This window comes from Salarias fasciatus, chromosome 10, assembly GCF_902148845.1.
Source record: "Salarias fasciatus chromosome 10, fSalaFa1.1, whole genome shotgun sequence".
NCBI lineage: Eukaryota > Metazoa > Chordata > Actinopteri > Blenniiformes > Blenniidae > Salarias > Salarias fasciatus.
Window position 1 is genome coordinate 2,569,849 of NC_043754.1, and position 20,476 is coordinate 2,590,324.

Consider the following 20,476-nt stretch of genomic DNA (forward strand, 5'->3'; position numbering starts at 1 on the left):
ACGTCCTCTGAAGACTAGAAATAGATTGTAAATCAAGTTTGCAGCAAATGTTTGAATTCCACCAGTGATTAAGAACAGTGGCTAAAAACATCCATGAAGCAGAATCATCTTCAGCCTGATCTGAGATGTGGTTTTGGAGCCGGAGACGAAGGCGCGCCGTCAGAAGCTCTGTCCATGTGTTCATCTTGGTTTGTTCGTCTGGAGCTTTCTGCATGATAAACACAAAGTCGTCCTCTGACCCGTCTGCATATGGATCTTGGCACAGTAGTTAAGAATCTATCGAATGCTCCGAGACCTTCTGGGTTTTTAAAAGTGAAGTTTTTGTCGACGTATCGATCGGCCCTGTTTGAGCGAGCAGCACCGAGAAAACACACTGCGTCACGTCTGTCACACACCTCTGGAACGCCGGTGAATCCGCAACCGTCGGAAAACATCGGGAGCAGACATGAATCAGAGTGAGCGGTGGAGGGAACGAGTGGCAGCTGTCAGAGGAAGGATCTGTCAGGGAGCAGGTTCTGATGTCTGAAGCAGTAAAACTGTCCGACCTGAGGATTCCTACGGCTCTGACAAAGACCAGACGCTTCTGGATGGACGGCCGGCTCAGAGCATGTGGAGCGCTGCTCAGTGTGTGAGAGTGTGTGTGTGTGTGCAGCTAGCAGCAGGGTCAGGGGAGGCTGACTCTCACTCAAACTACAGTATGGCGTCACATCATTGCCATCAGATTAGCTGCGGTGGCTACGCTAACAAGCAACCGATCAGCAGAACCAATGGAACCACGACACACTGTTTCGTGTTTCCATGGATGGTTAGTTCGGTGTGCGTCCCCCCCGGGGCTACATCAGGCGGCCTGCAGCACCAGGAGACACGAGGTGTTTCTGAAAGAAAGAAGAGCGGAAGGATCCTAGAAGAACTGTGATCACCTCAACTGTGTTTTTATCTCCTGATTCAAAATGACAGAATTTTCGATGTAAACTCTCGTTAATTGGAGTCAGTTAGCATGTTAGCATCTGTTCTGAGAGTAGCTTGTTTGTTTAGAGGAAGTATAGACGCTACCAAATATGGTTAAAATGAAATCACAGCTCGTGAAGTTGAATCTATGGTTTACTCTGTTTATCTGCAGTGCTCAGGGTCGGAGCTGACGTGATGTTTTGGCTCACACAGACACTGACAACTGACATCGGTCTGTTTATTATCTGGAAAATGCTGGAGGGTGGATATTCCCGATACGATGGAACCGCTGTGTCTGGCATGCAGAGGAAATCAAACGACGTCCTTTACGCTGCGTCTCGGATCGCGAACTCGGCGACTCTGCTCACATGCCGTTTATGTTTAGCTGCAGTTTGTTGCTGTAAAGAAATGTGTGTTTGCCTTCAGCAGCATGTGAAGCTCGCTCTGGGCTTCACTGCTTCCTGGTTTTCTGCAGAAGGTTTTTTCACTTTTCTGGCGGTCCTGAACAGACTGCAGCCGCTGGACGGCCGCTGTTCCACCGCGCCGTGTGGTTTATCTGCAGCCTCACGTTGAGGACCCCCTGCTTCGGCCCTCCGAGGCTGCAGCTCCGACATGGCCTGCTGCCAGCGGACGGTTGGAAACCAGGTGAACCAGAAAACCGTGTCACGGCCGCCGTCTGCTGGATTCTTCCGCTGGGGCCGAAGGAGCAGATTTAAATCTAGAAAGTTTAATTAATGAAATTGAAGTCTGTTGTGAAAACAGAATTGCAGTTTTCACCTTGTGAAGTGTTTTCTTTGGCACCAAGTCTTTGAATCAGACCAACTAAACAAATACTTGGTCTGAATTCTGCTTCAGCTGATCAGGAATCTGTATTTATGTAATTTCCTGATTCTGCCTTTCTTCTGCAGTGGACCTGAGAGCTGCTGTCCGACGGCTCTGCAGCTCCCACTAGTGGTGAGCAGGAGCATTACACTTATTCTGCACGTTTACAAGGACACTAGCAGGGACAGATTAATATTTCTTGTGCTGATCAGCAAAACAAACTCCTGCAATAGACAAGCTGTCATGAATGAAGTGCAGAATTCAGTCTTCACTGCCGTGCAGAGTCCTTTATGCAGATTCATCCGACGTGTGGAGCGGTAATAAATGCAGTGAGTGATGGGTGGTGTTACGCATTGTTTGTGTGTGTGAGAGTGTGAGTGAGGGGAGGCATATCTGTCCTCTGACAATAATCAGAACAATCAATTAGAGATCAGCAGCTGTGGGGTGGGGTGGTGGGGGGGGGGTGACGTGGGGGTGACGGGGTAACCCCACGTTTACGCAAGGCGTGATGTTGAATGCGAGCAGCCACGCATGTGACGAAGACTGACGGCCCCGCCGGGCCCCGCTCGGGCCCACCCGGCCTGAGGTGAGGCTTCCAGATGCTATGGAGGGGGGGTCGAGGGGGTCGGGGGGCATCCATTCACCTTCCCCTCCTTCCATCAGGACACAATGCGTTCCCACCGCCCACTCACAAAGCGCCGGGAGATGAATTCCCTCCCCCAGCGGGAGCCGAACCATCAGCGGCGGCGCCGCGTCCTCTAAAGGAGCAGAGCTCGCAGCCATAATCAGCTTTTTCCTCCGGTTTTCAGCGAGATCCGTGCCTGTCGGTGGGTCTGGGGTGTTTGTCTGCAGAGGGATGAGGTCAGACCTCCGTCACATGTCCGTTCGGGGGATCTCTCCGCTCCGCTCGCAGCCGGGGTGACGTAGCGGCTCCGCTCGCTCTGCTCACTCTGCCCTTGTTGGAGAAAACAAAAGAGCGACTGGAGCAGCCCCACAACACTCCAGCATGCACGTGTTGGTCTAGCTTTTCTCAGAAGGCGCCCTTATTGACGGAGTCCATTCTGCTGCTGCCTGGAACCAGAACAACCAGCTCAACGCGGCTCGACAGGATTCTAACTGGACTCCCGAAGACCCAGATCAGCTGGCGTTTCAGTGTTTCTGATGTTGTCCGACATCGTTAATCCAAGAGCATATTGCTGAGAACAAAAGACCATCTGACCTACAGTGAGGCTGGAGTCAAATTACAAGCACTGTGTGTTGGCAGGGTGGTGAAAGAAAGGGGAACTGAGAGGTCAGGAGGAGAGAATCAAGTTGAGTAGAGTCCAGTTCATCACTGTTCTGGATTGTTTTCACTCTCACAGATTGAACTGAGCTTCACAGCAGCCTGCAGGACTTATCTGTTATTAATTGTTTAGCTGGTTGATAGCTAGCTCCAGCAGCTAGCGACAGTTTCACAGCACTGGTGATGCTTCTTTCTCGTACTGTGGCGTTAAAATCCATCTCTTTCTCTCCACATGCAAATACAAAGACATAGCTTTTCCATTTCTCCACTTTGCTGAAAGTTTTAACAGATAAACGTTTCTGATGTAGCTTTGTTTGCGTGTGACTCGTGTTTCCCTGCTGTGTGGGCGGGGCCTGCAGCTCTGGATGCAGTCTCTGAACGGCGGCTCCAGATTCTGCTCGCCTCTCTCTCTTCGTCTCTTACAGCGTTTTCAGCTCGACTCTGACTTGTTCCTAGTTTCTCCTTCACACTTGACAAAACGCGCTGTCCTCTCCTGGACCCTGGGGGGGGGGGGGGGGGTCCTGGATGTGGGAACAGTTTAACTGCTGAGCTGGCTGCTGGAGAAACTGCTGAAAGCATGTTGGGAACGCCTCTGGACCCCCCTGGACCCCCCCTGGACCCCCCTGCCCCCCCTCCCCCCACCCCCGTTACCCCGCCTCAAGGAAAGGAAGCCGGGATGGAGAAAGCAAAATTGCATAATCCTGTGAACTCAGAGCCGAGTGCTTGAGAGTCCAGTGAGCAGGACGTGTGTGTGTGGTGTGTGTGTGTGTGTGTGTGTGTGTGTGTGTGTGTGTGTGTGTGTGTGTGTGTGTGTGTGTGTGTGTGTGTGTGTGTGTGTGTGTGTGGTGTGTGTGTGTGTGTGTGTGTGTGTGTGTGTGTGTGTGTGTGTGTTCGTTCTCGTATTTCTATCCTTGTTGGGGCCAAATGTCCCCACAAGGATAGCAAAACGTGGAACGACGTGCCTTGTGGGGACCTTTTTCCGGTCCTAAGTAGGAGAAACAGTGTTTTCTTGACCATGTTGTTGTTACTGAAAAAAGTAAAAGTGCAAAAACATTTCTTTAGGGTTAGGCTTTGTTGTGGTGTGGGTTAGGGTTAGGGTAAGGGTCAGGGTTAGGGGCTAGACATGAATGGGAGTCAATGGAAGGTCCCCACAAGGATAGAAATACAAGACTGAGCGTGCGTGCGTGCGTGCGTGCGTGCGTGCTGGATTAGCAGCATGCAGATCGACATCACACACACACACACCCTAAAGCCCATTAAAGTGCTCCAGCAGCTGAGGCCGTCCAGCATCAGATTGTGCTTTTTTGCGTCTGCGTGCGAACGAGCACACACACACACACACACACACACATGCATATACACACACACACACACACACACACACACATGCACATACACACTCGGACACACTCTACTGTAAGCAAATCTTCCTTCTAATGGGATTTGTTTTGTGAACCTGCTCCAAGCCGTGATCTCAGTCCCGCCGGACTCAGCCGATCCATTTTTATAGCTTTAGTAATGATTTTAGATGCAGCCCCTTCACACTTCCTCCCTGCTCTGTGATGTGCTGCAGTAACATCCCCCCCCCCCCCCCCCCCCCCCCCCCCCCGGTTCTGAAGGTAAAAATACCACAGAATGAAAACTCTCTCGCGGGAGACCAGCCATTATATTTTTTCATCTCACCACTGTTGGCTCAAATCCTTCCATTTCCACATCTTTAAAAATATCATGTTGCACTTTCCTCCCGTTAAGTTTTGCCATCAGTAGTTACAAACATTTCCCACTCCAGATGAGGGAGTTCAGTTTGAAGAAAGAAGCAAACCCAGCGCTCCCCAGAGAAACATCTTCCAGAACCAGAACTCGTCTTCGTCTTGGTTACGATACGATCAGTAGATTAATATTCTGAAACCGGAAAACATGAAGGACAGAAGCTCCACAGGATCATTAAATACTATTAAACATCAGCAGTGCTTTGGAATCGTGATGAATTAACGTGTGTGGAGTGGATCCCAGCAGCCGGAGGCTTTAAGGAAGAGTCGGCCGGGATGTTTGAGTGACGCCTGCCGCTCTGCAGAACGTTCCAGGTGCAGGGTCGGTGTTTGCGCTTTGGCTGCGTGCGTTCAGAAAGTGAGTGAGTCACGATTATTGAATGCTGAGAAGAAATAATAAGTGACAAATGGTGGAGAAAACGTTTTATTAGGAGCTCGAAAACCTCTGCAAACCATCAGCTGAATAGATTGAAAACACATGGCTCCAAATGTTTAACGATGAAATCGGCTTTTCTCACAAACAGGGAAAACCAGAGAAATGCTCTGCCAGAGAGCAAAGGCTGATGGGAAATGTAGTGAGAGCACCTCACAGCTTTGTTCTTAAAGGGATAAGAAACATATCCATGTTTTCTTTAAAGCATCTCACATTTTGACTAATATCTCGTGGCTCCTCTGTCACTTTCTCACCATCAGCCAGAACTTTATGACCACGAAGACCTGAGGTGGATGTTTGGTGCCGTGCAGGACTGTGGCGGCGACCCGCAGCGTATTCAGGTTAAAACGTGTTCTATTGACTCTCTTAAGCTTATTACCTTTGACAATGGGAGGTCAATAACGTGATGAGCTGCTTTTATCTCCTGGGACCGAGCGGCATCCCAGCAGCCCCGGATGAACGAGGTCAAACCGTCCCGGGTCTGGCTCTGGCTCTGGCTCTGGCTATGGCTCTGGCTCTGGCTCTGGCTCGTTCTGTTCAGGTTATTATCGAAGAGCTACTGTTGGATGTGCTTGGCCAGTGCTTGATGTTTGTTTTCCTGACCTACATACTTGTAGTTTTCATTTCGTAGATAAAATGTATTGAGGAATTGCTCTGGTTTAGTGAGACAACGTCTCTGTAGCGCCGACTCGTGACAGAAGTGCCAGCAAAATAAAACTCAATGCAGACTAACAGAAATGTAAATGTAGATTTTTCAAAGTAAAGGTTTTTATTCGTTCTTATGTGTGTTTTGTGAAAGACCGGACCGGATCGGATCATTCGCCTCGTTGCCTTTATGAGTGTACATCTCTCACACTGCCGCTGCAGAATTTAATTTCTCTCAACAGGGAGTCGTAATCTCTGCAACAATCCTTCAGATTATGAGTCACTTCCAGAATCACGCCGTTAGAATAGACACGACCGCCTGTCGTCGGACGCTTGTTGTATTTTCAGATGGCCGCAGTGTCATGAAGCAGGAGTAGTAACGGAGAGCGCGGAGTGTGTCGGAGTGTGTCGTAACCTGCTGAGGTGTCAGTAATGTCTGTCACATCCAGTCATCTCCTCCGGCGACACTGAGGCCATTTTCAGGCGTTGGCTCCCGAGCGCTGCGGGGTCTGAGTCGGCTGAGCGGGAGTCATGGAAGCGGAGCAGCGGTGAGGTTTTCCTGGACGCCCTCTGACCTCCTCCGCCGCCGTGCGGTGTGTGATAAATGAGTCCGGCCCCTCGGCGGCCGGGCGGCAGGCTGCAGGGACTGAACTGGGTCATCATTGGATTATACCTTCATATTCATAAGTAGAATGATTTGAGTGCGCGCCGCCGTCCCAGCCGGCGCTTCTCACCGCGGCGCGAGCTCCGCCGTCGCTCTTCGGCAGGTGCGATCAGAGGAACCGGTCTTCAGATCGTCGGGCCGTCTGAAGATGAAGCTCCAGGCCATCAGAGTGAGTGTGGATTGTTATGATTCAGTGTGTCAGTGGAGCAGGACGGGGAGGGGCTTCCCCCCTCCTCTGCAGCTCCTCGTCTTTTTAATGAGCGGCGCAGAGGAAGTCCTCGCAGCCGAGGGAACCTGCACGGCTTCATTTCACTAAAAAAAAGATTGTTTTGTCCTTTTTGAGGTATTTGGCAGCGACCTGAGCAGCCGGCCGCCGCAGCAGGCTGGGGTTATATTTTGGGTGACTCTATTTCTGCTGTGGCGCTCTGCAGGCCGGCCGCACGCCGCTGATTTAGCGTGAGGCTGATGAGCGCTTCCCTGTTTCCACTGAACATCTGTAAGGGAGCTGCTTTTACCTTCACTTTCAGTGTTCTGCGCTTGTGAAGGTGGAAGGTGATGTGTTTGTCTTAAAGAAAAAAAAAAAAAAGCTTATTTTCAGTTTTTATTGTCACTCTGAGTGACTCTTGTTGTCCCGGATCGTGTTGATTACGTTTCTATGCAGGCTTTCTGACACGCTGGTAATTTAACACCAGCTTCCTCGTCCCGTCCGGTGCTTTTTGCAGCAGGAAAGTGATTCTGTTGAACCTTTTAGAGATTCGTGTAAGAGAAGCGCCGGCATACTGAGAAGCAGGATTGGTAAAAACATTAGAAACATGTTCAACCTGGAGAAAAAGTACCGTTTCTGAGGTTTTCAGATGGTTTCTGCAGATGTTTCATTTTTAGTTGCCGTAACTTTTAAAGAGAAAGTTGTGGCTCGGCGGTATTTCATTGTATTTTTGAGGAGGAGGAGGAATCGGTCAACTTGGTGAAGGTGTTGAAATTTAACTCATTGATCTTTCTCTTGATTTATAAGGATGTTAGAAGTTCCTATACTTCTCTGAAATGACAGCTGTTGATGGATTACTGCGCCACGTTTCTCCCGGCGAGTTGGAACCCTGAGAGTGGCTGGAGGTGTCCTCTAATGGAACGCAGCGGCGGGACGTCCTTGAGCCGCAGGAACGTCGGCGCGCCTCCGGGACACAACGGAGAGCCCGGCACATGTGGAGGAAGTGCACCCCTCCTTCCTCCTCCCTCTCTCTCTCTCTCTCTCTCGCTCTCGCTCGCTCTCTCTCTCTCCATCCCTGCTCTTTCTTTGTCCTGGGAACGTACCAACCAGCGAGGGGGGGAGGGGAGGGAGGGACGGCCAGCATGTCAGACAAGGGAGAGCAGCAGAGAACAGCGTGTGGTGGAGGGACAGGCGGAGCAGACGGCGAGGGAAACACAGGACGGACTCTTCGTTAAAAGAGAGAAAAACAGTTTTCCTTCCTGAAGCTGCTTCCAGCCGTCGGCTCCTCTGCTGCTGCTGCTGCTGCTGCTGCTGGTCTGTTCGGGGTTAAAGCTGCTCTGGGTTCGAGCCGTCAGGGATTCATAGGAACGGCGAGGAAACCAGGATGAAGCCGCACAACGGTGGGATGGGAGGGAGGCGGACGCCGTCCCGTTGAGGAATCCACCTCCACCTCCTCCTCTCATCCTCCAACACCAGCTGCTGGTGATATTACCGCCCCCTGCCTCCCCCTCCCCTCCGCTGCTGCCCCCCCCCCCCCCCCCCGGGGCTGACACACTGTATGTGAAGGAAAGTGGAGAGCTGACTTCAGTCCTGCCAAACAAGAAGAAGAGGAAGAGGAAGGGGGGGTCATTGTGAGTTGTTGGAGCGCTGAGCGGAGCCTCGGATGTACGTTCTCATACTGAAGGAGTGACGACCTCAGAGGGGAGGTGTGGGTGGGGGGGGGCAGGTGCTGGATCTGCTGGACACTAAAAGAAAGGACGTGTAGGAAGAAGACAGCAGGCTGGTGAGTGTGAGGAGTGTTTCTGCTGCAGTCTGTCTCCTGCCCCCCCCCCCACCGCTGCTCCCCGTGTGCCTGCAGGAGTCATTAGCGTCCAGAGACTCGGCGGCGTGCAGGACGCTGTCAGGACGGTGCAGGTTTACTGTCCCTGCAGCCCGGAGGAGCCTTCCTCCTCCGTCCGGTCCCGCTTCAGGGATCCGTCTCTTCATTGTTCCCACGCTGCTGCTGAGACCGGACTCAGTCCGCCCGGCCCGGCCCTGCTGTATTTCCCGGCGCTGCTTCAGCTCGTGGGACTCCAGGCGTTGCGGGGACGGCGAGTGCTCGTGCAGCGCACGTCTAAGCATTGAAATGGAATCATAATGCCGTGCGGTGCGAGGGCTGCATGCTCTGTGGCGGCGGAGGGTCCTGCTCACTTCAGGTGCACGGGATCGGCCCGCAGCTCCGCGCGTTCGTGCGTGCGTGTTTGTGCGTGTGTGTTCGTGTGTGTGTTTGCGTGTGACACCATGTTTCTGCATCGGCTAAGTTTAGCAGAGCAGTTGTGCCGTTCCGCCTCAGGTCACTGTGTGCCTCTTCATCCACTCACCCTTTAATCTGGAACCGCTCCGTCAGCAGACAGATGAGAGCTTCCAACTAATGGCTCTTAAATTGGAGTCCAGGGACCCCCCTAGACCCCCCTAGACCCCCCCCCCCCCAACGTGGGAGTTGGAGATCCCAGTGAGTTTGTCAAATTTAGAAGTGCACATGTCAGAGAACCAGAATAAGACACAATGCTTTTATTTTCGAGGTTCCTGCTGTATTGTGGAGAGTGGGCGTGTCCACCGCAGAGCCCCAGCTCTGACTGGACACTCGCAGGATCCTGTTATTGTTCTTACTGTTAAAGCTCATTTCTGCTTCTTTTCAAAAATCCCATCACTTGTCAAGATGTGGAGATTCTGCAGCGTCTGGCGTTATTCAGCATATTTCCACATTTGATGCTGAAACCGTTTGAGCCCTCAGTGTTGCTAATGAAACAGTTCAACCTTCAGATTTTTTAAGATTTATTAAAAAAAAAATCAAAGTGTTGAGAGTCCTCCTCCCACCAGCTCTTCATCCTGAACGTGCTCACTCCGGTTTCCCCTCGTCCTCCTCGCTTCCCGTCATCACTGTGTTCCTTCTTTAACGTGCAGAAAACCGTTCTAGAACACCGATGCTTTGACCTGTCCTTGAACACCTCTCGAAAATCACACATGGCCCAATATTCCTCAGCCTGTCCTTGAACACCTCGTAAAAAGCAGGGACAAGTTGAGCTGCTTTTCCAAAGCGGTGCTTGAACGCCTCATCAGCACTCCGCTTCACCGACGCTCTGAGTTTGTGCTCACGTGTTTCTGCTGGGATGGACGGATCTTCACAGCGAGCAGGGATCGTTTCCTCTTGGAGGTGCTGCAGAAATACCCTCAAAGGCGACAAAGTAGCTTTACAAACCAGATGTTGACTGAAAATACTCCTTTTCAGTGTGAACTTTTTCTATGATGTAAACATAAATAAAAGAAAGAGAGGCGCAAAAACACAACGCCTCAAAACTTTTAACTAAACGGAAATTAAAGGTACTTATTCGTGTCATTTTTTGTAAGGAAAAGAAACAGATCATCTATTCTTGTTTTATTTGGGCAAATGTGAAAAAGTAAAGACTCAAAGAAACAACAGTGACAGGAAGCATACTCTTCATTTTGTCTCCTCCTCGTCTTCCTCATCATGCGTCTTTCCCTGCAGAGCTGATCAGTGCAGCTTTGCAGACAGTGCAAAGGATTATGGGACATTGTTTCTAAATGTAGTGAAGTTCTGCTTGTTCGGCTATTGTTTTATCGTCATCTTTTATCATTCCTGTATGTGGAATGTTGGCTTTCCAGCCTGTTTGGTGTTCACTGTGTGACACCGCGAGTCAGAGGGACGTGACGGTCAATCCTCTGTTCATGAAGCCTTCAGAGACACACTGGATGAATTTATAATGTTTTGCTCCAGAAGGAGGACGAGTCCTGGCAGAAGAGGACGTGTGTTCTCCCTCAGTGGTTTTTCTGTACTTCGTTGACTGTCAGGACTCCAGTGTTTGGGTAAACGGGCAGACGTGAAGGAAAAGTCAGAATATCTTCATGACTTCATGTCTTGGCGAGTCGGAGGAGCGGTCTCTGTGGAGCCTCCTGTTGGAGCGCCGGTCTCCATGGAGCTGCACCAGCCTGGACTCCTCCGCAGTCGGTCAGTGTGCAGCTGTTCCTCTCTGCCAGTGAAACCGGAGACCCACTGGCTGCTCTCTGCCTCGGCGGCTTCGCCTCTCCGGTTTGTTTTGATTGCCGCGGCCGGAGGAAGCCTTTGAGCGGGCCGAGAGCTAATTGGGTCGCCTGCCGTCCCACCAGGAGAGACGGAGACGGAGACGGCTCCGTGCACCGCTAACCGCCGCAGACTTCAGCTGCCGTGTGAGGACAGTCCCAGCTTCAACACAAAGCCTCCGATCCAGCCTAATGAGTGGAGGGCACGCCGTTATCAGGCGCCGCTCCAGTTTCACACTGAGCGTTTCATCTGCAGCTGGTCGGAAAAGTCATTAGAAGATGTGGAGATAGGCAGATCGTTAGCAAGCTGCTGGTGTTCCTCTACCGATCCAGGGCCGAGCTCGCTGCAGTTCTGTCCCTCAGTTAAAGACGTCCTGAAGAAGCTCCTGCTGGTGAGAGTGTGTGTGTGTGTACATATCACATAGTCAGTGTTTACACCAACCCTACGCTCTGCAGGCTGTTTGGAAGTGAATGTTGAGAATAGCAGTTTCCTCTGTAGCCCTCAGTGAGGAACGGGACTCGGCGGGTTGAAGTTTGCTGACCTGCTCTGCGTCGCGTCCCCGTAGCTCGACCAGACTCGTTCCGACTCGCTTCGCTCCTTTGACGCTGATTAGCATCTTCTGTCTCCGTCTCCATGGCAACAAGCATGTTTGCGTGAGGGGAATAAAGTTGCGGGACTGCAACCAGCGCAGCGCCGCATGACGGTCAAACACAAACTGACAAGATGAAGTGGTCTTCAGCCTTTAGCGGCGTTAGCTTTGGATTAGCATGTCGGGCTGACTCCTGGTTCCTGGTTGAACAGTGAGGCGAATTCTTGATCTCCTGAAATGATCTGAACATGAACTGTTCTGACCTCAGTGTGAATTTTTAACATATTTGACATTCAGTAAACGGTGATGGTGGTTTTAATGCCGGCGTGTTGGAGGTCAGCTGACATTCCTTCGATCCGTCCGTCCGGAGAGAAGTCCTGCCGTGGAGACGAGTGATAACGCACAACAACCCAACAATTATTTAAAAAATGTTCAGCATGACGGTTTGTCATTTGAGAATCGAGCAGATGTGTGAAAGAGTTTCTACTCTGAGTCAGTGGATCGTGTGTTTCCAGCTTTGATTTTTCTCGGGTTTTCTTTCCGCTGCTGCTTCCCGCTGAAGGTGTTGTTGGTGAGGATGAAGCCGCTGAAATCTCAGGATTCCTCCTCGCCACAGCTGTCCATATGTGTCTGTTTAGCGCTTGCGGCGAAGCAGATGCGGGCCGTGCCAGCGCCCCCGGCTTCATGCTCATTTCCTCATCTATATTTCATCGAGATGTGGGCGGCCAGCGCCGTTCGCTCGGAGCTCGGCAGCATAATCAGCTCAGCAGACGCGTACTTCCTGTCAGTGGCTGAAGTGTCCCCCCCGTCACTGGGTTTCAAAATTAGCGGTAATTTTATAATTTTTTGGATCCAGTGAGTCCTAAATAACATCTGTATTAATTACTCCTCTGATAGTATCAGATGTACCAAAGCTTCAGAGAAAATAGAAATCCGCTGTTCGATTGTACCGATAAAACAGACTGAAGACGGACTCTCGGCAGCGATTCCCAGTAGTTCGAGGTTTGTTTTGGCGACAGAAAACAGGAGATCAGAACTCGCTTCCATACGTCTCCACATGCGTTGAGAAACCCGCTGAACCCGGGACTGAAAGCCGTTTCCAGGCATGGAAAGAGACGACGCCGTGTCAGGAAGCTCAGATATCCTGGACTTACCGTTGGCAGTAAACGCACCACAGAGACTTTGTGATGCTCCCCTCATCTTTGAGGTTTTATCACTTTAGCATCCCCTGGAAAGCAGCAGATTCTGGACTTCAGGATGAATCATACAGTGTCCGTCGGAATATTTCAGAGGCATGTCTTTCTAATTTGACTCTTCTTGAATGTCTTGAAGTGTAAACATTTTGCGTTAGCGAGCGCCAAAGAATCCTCCTTGAATCTGGTAAATGTGTAGCAGATATTAATCAAATACTCAGCCACATGAATCCAGACTGGCCAAATTTTTGATGCAAATTCACATTTTTTGTGACACAAAATAACGACGCAACGTGTTTCCAAGTGAACATTGTCTTGCTGTAACTTCAAGTCTCCAGATATCAGTTGCATCAAAGCGAGAAATGAGTTTAACCACGATTACAACTAGTGTCAAAAGCAACTAAATCCTCCTGGAATTTCAGACATTTCCACACATTTTTTTTGTTCATTTTATTTATTTATTTTTTTTGAAAAGCAAAAAAGAATTCACTCATATTCTAACAGATACCAGACTGAAGATCCTTTACGTGTTCATTGAAGTTCAATATTTGAAGTACTCGTATGTTTTATCACACTACAAAATCAGATCCATGTAATGATTTATTATGCAGCCACATTTTCCTCTCTGTTGTTTAATGGATTATGTTAAGTTTCACATTTATAATATTTTCTATGTAAAATCTTCAAACTATAAACGAGATTCATGTTATATTGTGACTAATTGTCTCATTACCATGTGAATGCCTTGACTTGATGAAAAGGACTCTGCTCTACTCTGAAAGAATGTTCTGGAAATAATCTCGCTGCTCGGTGACTCACGGCCTTCGCTTTTTTCCTTTGTCGGTTTCAAACATTTCAGTGAGGTGAGGTCTTAATTTGAGCCGAATCCTCAGCTGGAGCCTCCGCCGTGCGGATGTGCCCCGATGGCTGTTAACCGTTTTAACACATGGCGTCCTCCGACTCCCGCAGACGATCCTGCAGAAACATTTCCAGAGGAGAGGCGTCTGCAGCCAGGTGCATCCAGAGAGCTGCTTCATTGATGACAGTAATGACGACGGCGTCAGGATGCTCACGCAGGCCTGAGAGCAGGCGGTGAAGCAGTATTTCTTATAATCTGATTACTTCTGGTGTCATCCTTCACAATAAGAGGCGGCTGGAGGACCCCCTGCTCTGCAGCTCCCTCCTCTCTACTGACTTTTGCTCCTAGATCGATTTGTTAATTGAATAATTGGTTGATCCTTCACAGAGCGTGCCAATAACATCAGTAAGACATACATGTTACTACAGCGCTTTCAGGAATAAAATGTAATAAAATAGGATAACTCATGTGAATAAGAAATGCATTTTTAGAATGAAATAAGTCTTCTCAGAGGTTACACAACATGATGTATTTTACCCAAGATAATCACTCCGCAACAATCAATGGTAAAAGAATAACTTCAGAATCTCCGGAATTAAATACTGATGGAAATAACAACCCTTTTTGTAAGAAAATCAAAATACAACACTGAACCCTAACAGCTCCTTTTAAAGTTTCAAGAAATTTGAAATAATTTTCAGAATAAAGCTCAGTTTGATTTTCTCAGTTTTGTTTTGACAGGTTAAATCTTCCGGCCTGATTTCTTCTATTGAAGCTCAGATTTATGAAACAAATAACCAAACTGCAGCGCTGGAGGCCTTTTCCTCCTGACATCAAACCGCTTTAGTGTGTTTGTGTGTGTGCGTGTGGGACAACCCGAGGTGAAACGGCAATCAGGGAAGACGTGCCTCGTTTTCCTGACATCGCCTGAAAACGTCCCGGCGAGCGTCTTAATAGAAGCTTGGTTTGACAGCGGCTCATCTTTATTTCAGATCCTGTTCCAGCGGCGCCTCTTTAAAGCTGCAGCAGCAGCCGCCGCCGTCACGGACGCCTGCTTCGTTAAGCCAAATGAGAAAATCTTGGTTTTTTTCAGGGGGGGGGGGGGGGCGGGTAGCAGGTCTGTGAGAGCGCCGCCGTCGACTCTGTTTAACCGGCTCGTCTCTGTTTTCCAGCTCTCCCTCGGGGACGAACAGTGCGAAGTGACGCGGAACGGCTATGAGTCCAAGGAGCTGGTCTACCTAGTTCACATTTACTGCCAGGTGAGACTCACACACTCCACACACTCCACACACTCCACCAAGCTTCCTGCGATATTTACACACTCAGGATCAAATCCAAACTGCCTCGCTGGCGCCAGTCCGTGTGGACTCACTGCACATATGGAACTGAGTGGAAATGCACTCAGGATTCTCAGATTGGACACACACACACACACACACGCACACACACACACACACACACTGTAACAGCCCAGTCATTGTCTGAAAACTCTGAGTCACGCTGGAAATGAAAGGAGCTGCGGATGAATGGCGAGCCGCTCTGAAGAATGTCAGATAGAAGACGTCCTTCGGCTTCCACTGGGGGAATATTTCAGGACATCGACAGACTGAATGTTTGAGTCGGTACTGAAATATTCAGCCGGCAGGAAGCACACACACTACCAGTGAATCCGATTCCCCCTTCTCCTGAGAGCTCCAGGCCTGATCAGTCCTCTGAACATGTTGTGTCCTCAGTGACGCTGCTGATCGCTGTATTGATCCGGGGACGCCTTCTCACCTGAGTGTGGTGTGACAGTGTGTCCGTCTGCTTCCGTCCTTCAGTCACTCTGACTGCAGGCGTCTCTTCATGGACGACAAATGTGGCTTTCTGGTTGGAAAATTCCCAGTTTAAGGAGGCAAGTGGGCGTGAGGAAATGGCTGCATTATAGATGGTCAGACATTGAGTTGGATTAACACACACACACACACACACACACACACACACACACACACATGCAACAGCTGCTCTGAAGCTTCGCCTCCCGTCACATCTTTCATTAGAGCTTCAAGCATTTCCCCCGTGAAGATCATCTTCCATTCACACACCACGGCAGTGAAACACTCCTCCACCTCCCTGTAGCTCCTCCACCTCCCTCTAGCTCCTCCACCTCCCTCTAGCTCCTCCACCTCGCTCCATCTCTGGAAAACTGCTAAACACGCAGCCGTTCAGTTTGGAAAAGAGAGAAAATAAGTGGCAGATCTGTGGCCTTGAGCCTTCTGCAGGGAAAGTGGAGCAGCACACAGACCCGGGGAGGGGAGGGGGGGCCTGGAGCTGTCTGAAAGTGGGGCAGGAAGGCAGAAAGAGTTTGGGGGCCGCAGAACCCCCCCCTCCCTCCCTTCACACAGGCTTTCCAGGCCAAATCAAAGAAAACTGCTTCTTCTTTTTTTTATTCTTTCCACCAAGAGGCTCTCTGAGTGAGGTTTTGAGGTTTGGACTTTCTGAGGAAAATAGAAAACACTCTGTGGAATAGCTGTGTTTTTTTTTTTAAGACAGGATTTTTGCATGTAATGTGGTGGACTGCACTTGCACTGCTGGCATTTAATAAGTGCGTTTTCACTCAGGAGGGCTGACTGGGCTCTGGAAGACATTCCCTGTGTCAAGGTTCACAGGAGGCTCCAGACTCCAGCTTTCAGCAGTGAGTGAAAGGGAGGAGAAAACAGCGTCTCAGCTCTGAGGGTCTGTTAGAGGGTCTGCCTGGATCCGGGGGGGGTCTCCAGGCCGGTCCTGCTCCGACGCTGCTCCTGACACACTCTGATCTCTTCAGTCTTTATTCTGATCAGTGTGGTGAGAACCAACGCCTGCCGGCACCTGCTGCTCCGCAGGAATCTGTCCGTCGCCCTCAGGGCACCTTAATAAATGATGTCAATACAGAAACATGATTTGTAGCTGGAATTATTCATGAAGCTTTTAACGAACATCCTTTGACATTGCTCTACCCCCCAACGAAGATCTCATTTTTAACCCTTTAAGGACATTCATTCAAATTTCACCCCCTAAATGGTTGTTTGAGGCTGTTGATCTTATGTGTGAAACGCTTATTGTTTTTTTTTTACACTTGATCAGACTTATTGAAAACATCACTGTGACAAAAAACACATTTTTTCATGATTTTCAGCTTAAAAGTCTTAAATTTAATGGGATATCAAGAAAGAACATTAAATATGACTCAATAAAAGCATTGAATACAGGTTTGAAGTTTTTTTCCTATTTAAAATTGCTCATTTTTTTGCTGTTGTGTAGTTTATTTATATATTCTCATATTGGAAACGTCACTGACTGGAAGGAGCTTCAGATCAGCTCGTTTGTCGCTCACTAACGGTGCTAACAGCAGGTTCCTGCGATGCCTGAAGATCACGTGATCTGTCATTCATGTCCTGACAGCGTTTCACTCTCATGTCTTCCTCCAAAACTCTTTTTTTTTTTTTTTGTTTGAAGCTGGAGTTGGTTTGTTCTGAATCCTCGGTCAGATGTATCGGCAGCGCGGTGAGGACAAACCTGCAGCTTCAGTCCGTTCAGGAGACACCGGGGAGACGTCTTCATTCCCCGCTCTTCACACAATGTTAGCTTCAGACCAACACGCTGAGCCGAGGAAAGAACAACCGTCAACACTTTAATCTGCTAAAGGTCCAAAGAAGGATTTGACATGAGTTTCTAGCGCATATCATTTATAGCCTCAGCTGTATTTATAAGACACAGGTTATGTGAAACTGCAGATTTAATCAGATTTTTATGAAGGCATGATTCAAGGTAATGAGAACACATGAAGTTAAAGAGGTGGGTGAGTTATGGTCACTTTTATTTACAGTCTCCACTGTTCTCTGGTTGTTCCTCCTCCCACAGAACATCCTCATCCTCGCTCCCATCCAAACTCCTCCGAGGTTTTTTCAGGCACATTTCATTGTCCAGATCCTTCTGGTCTCTTTATTGACTTAATTCTGTGAGAAAAGTGTGAAAGTGAGTGAAGTTTCCGTCCAGCCTGTTCCTCTTCTGTCTGAGGCCTCTGTGCTGTTATGATGCAGAACTCATATCAGATGGAAGCTCAGGAGTTGATATGAACCATAAAGAGCCTGACTCCTGCTGTGTGTGGACTATGGATAACGTGCGTGTGTGTGTGTGTGTGTGTTCGTGCTGGCAGGGTCGGAGTTGGATCGTCAAGCGCAGCTATGAGGATTTCCGCGTCCTGGACAAACACCTGCACCTCTGCATCTACGACCGGCGCTTCTCCCAGCTGCCCGAGCTGCCGCGGCTGGACAGCCTGAGCGACCAGACGGAGGTGAACACCAGCAGCTCCTCTTCCTCTTCCTCTTCCTCTTCCTCTTCTCACTGCCGCTGCAGCAGTTTCCCCTGATCTCAGCCCTCTCCTCCAGAGCAGGTTTTCATGATGGAATTGCAGGATGTTGTATTATTGTCGGTCCTTTCTTAATGTTTTCACACACTTGAAATGAAATCAGAGATCGTGTTTGCTCCTAATCTTTCCAAATGCCAGATAGCAAGGTATCGGTTCTCCACATTAAAGCGACTCCTCCTGCTTTGACATCTGATACGACGCTGTTTTTCTCCTTATCTGAGCAACGCACCAGTCAGCCATGCTCCCCGTCGCCGGTGAAATAAACCGTGAGCCAGACGAAACCACGGCGGTGAGAAGAACGCCAGGTTATCAAAGCAGACTGGTTCAACCAGTTCAGGCCTGGACTGTGTGTGTGTGTGTGTGTGGGTGTGTGTGTGTGGATGCTCTCAGAATACAGTCCCCTGAATGCAGCCAGCTGCTGTTCTGTAGTTTCACTGGACTGTCAGGCCTCTGTCCTCGGGCGAGCTCTGTTTGCATGACGCAGCTCGTGTGCTGCTTCCACTCCTAGCTTGAAGTCGAGGAGCTCATTAGATCCACCGCACGCCGTAAAATTAGATTCCTCCCTTAATGTGAAGGCGGAGCCGTGAATGTGGCTTCATGTGGTTTTCTGCCACGCCGCCGCGTCGTTAGCTGCTTTTGTCCTTCTACAAGCCAAAACAAGCAGAACATTAAGAGTCTTTATTCGCTCAGTGTGAGGGACACTTCATCAGAAGTGACAGAGTGAAGCAGTGGAGGGTTTTTATCGTGTGCAACGTCGCATTGTGAAACAATCAGTTCGCTGTCCCTCAAGAATATATCGTGCAGCAACGTTGTTCTGACTTATTCATGAATGACTCATGGTATAAAAGTTTCTGGTAATAAAATATGAAACGTTAGAAGCTCAGCTCTGCAGGATCTGCGCTCTGCTGACCTCTGACCTCTGCGGTCCACGGTGAACACGCTGTGTCTGGTAAATGGTTTTAACCTCTCTCTCTCTCTCTCTTTCTCCCTCTCTTCCTGTCTTTCCTCCATGTCAGTCAGTTTCACAGATGTTGTTGGCTTACCTCTCGCGGCTCTCGGCCATCGCTGACAACAAGATCAACTGTGGGCCTGCTCTCACGTGGATGGAGGTGAGCCTGCTCCGCGCTTTCCTCTGTCAGATAGCTTATACAACAAGAGAACCTCTGAAACCAGAGCTTTTTCGTTACTTTTTGGGTGTGGGTTTACACGACATCGAGTTCTTTCAGTTCTTAATCTGTTCAGCGAATCGTTCTCTGCAGCCTGTTTGTTTGGGTTCATTACAGAAACGATCAACAGCGCCACCTCATGGCATCGCTGGCATGTTCCAGCTGTTAAAAACATTCATTAAAAAAGACGCTTCGTCCTCTGCAGCAGAAACCGGAGGGTCTGTTTAAAATACACGACACAGCATTGTGTATTTTTTGCAGCGTTCCATCATAATGACAGTCTAATAATCATGCAGAGAGTCGTGTCTGAACTCCTGAGCTTTACACACACACACACACACACACACACACACACACACACACACACACACACACACACACACACACGCAGAGTGCTTGTGAAGGAACAGAGAGACGTGTCTAAAAACTGATGATGACAGAGTGCAGAAGTGCTGCAGTGAGACGAGGAAGCCGACAGATGAACTCTGACAGACTTCAGGTTGGCCTACTTTCCTGTAAAAGACTCGCACAAGTTTGTGGATCCTGGGGATTATTGTGGAAACACTCCTTACAGTTCTGCTGCAGCACACTGCTGTCTGTTATCAGATCGTTCCCTGGCAGTCATTTTCACTGAGCGTCAGCAACAAGGAAGCGGGTAACGTTGACTTCTGAAGAGGAGCTAATGAGGGCGTCAGGTTTCTCAGGTGTCTCGATGTAAAGACTGCTCTGTTGTCTATGCATCCATATTCCATCCATCTTTATTCAGCTTCAGGTGAAGGCCCGTCACAGCTGACGCAGGACAAACACACACTCTGTGTGACAGTGTTATCCTGACCAACAAGACGCAGAACCGCCATTTTTAAATCGATAACCGGACGTGTAGATACATATTTGACTGTTTGAATGTGTCACTGGACAGAGTTCCAGTGTTTCACATGGATGTTAGAGTTTAACCTTGTAACAGCATTCAGATGTGTCTGGTTTAACATGTTTTATTCAAACGTCCTTCTTGGATATTTGTAAGTAAAGAGGAAGCGGAGCTGGTGTCTGTTGACTGCAGGGACGCTTCCTGTTGTAAAGGTCGTGGCTTCAGGTCAGAAAGCAGAGCTGTGCTGTGTGTTATCTGATGGAGCGGACCCTGACCCCTGACCCCTGACCCTGTGTGCTTTCAGGTTGACAATAAGGGGAATCATTTGCTGGTCCACGAGGAGTCGTCCATCAACGTGCCGGCCATCGCCGCCGCTCACGTCATCAAGCGCTACATCGCCCAGGCCTCCGACGAGCTGTCCTTCGAGGTAACGGGAGCACGCGTGTAGCATGTAGCATGTAGCCTGTAGCCTGTAGCATGTAGCATGTAACATCTAGCTGCTTTTACTCAGCACTCCCATCAGTCTGTCTACTAGAGTTTTTAGGACGATCTGCGGCTCCACAGGGGG

General features: G+C 49.4%; 1 protein-coding gene across 3 annotated transcripts in view; it reads left to right on the top strand.

Annotated features, from left to right (window-relative positions):
• The window catches only part of arhgap32b (Rho GTPase activating protein 32b), an 86,048-nt gene that overhangs the window by 37,391 nt on the left and 28,181 nt on the right, over positions 1-20,476 (top strand). For 2 of the 3 annotated variants that reach the window (XM_030101701.1, XM_030101702.1), the window contains exons 6-9: positions 14,660-14,746; positions 17,662-17,799; positions 18,891-18,983; positions 20,213-20,335. In XM_030101701.1, coding sequence (XP_029957561.1) covers positions 14,660-14,746; positions 17,662-17,799; positions 18,891-18,983; positions 20,213-20,335 — 441 coding nt within the window. Of the gene's footprint in view, positions 1-10,912; positions 11,238-14,659; positions 14,747-17,661; positions 17,800-18,890; positions 18,984-20,212; positions 20,336-20,476 lie in introns of those variants that run through there. The other variant, XM_030101703.1, reaches the window with a different exon arrangement.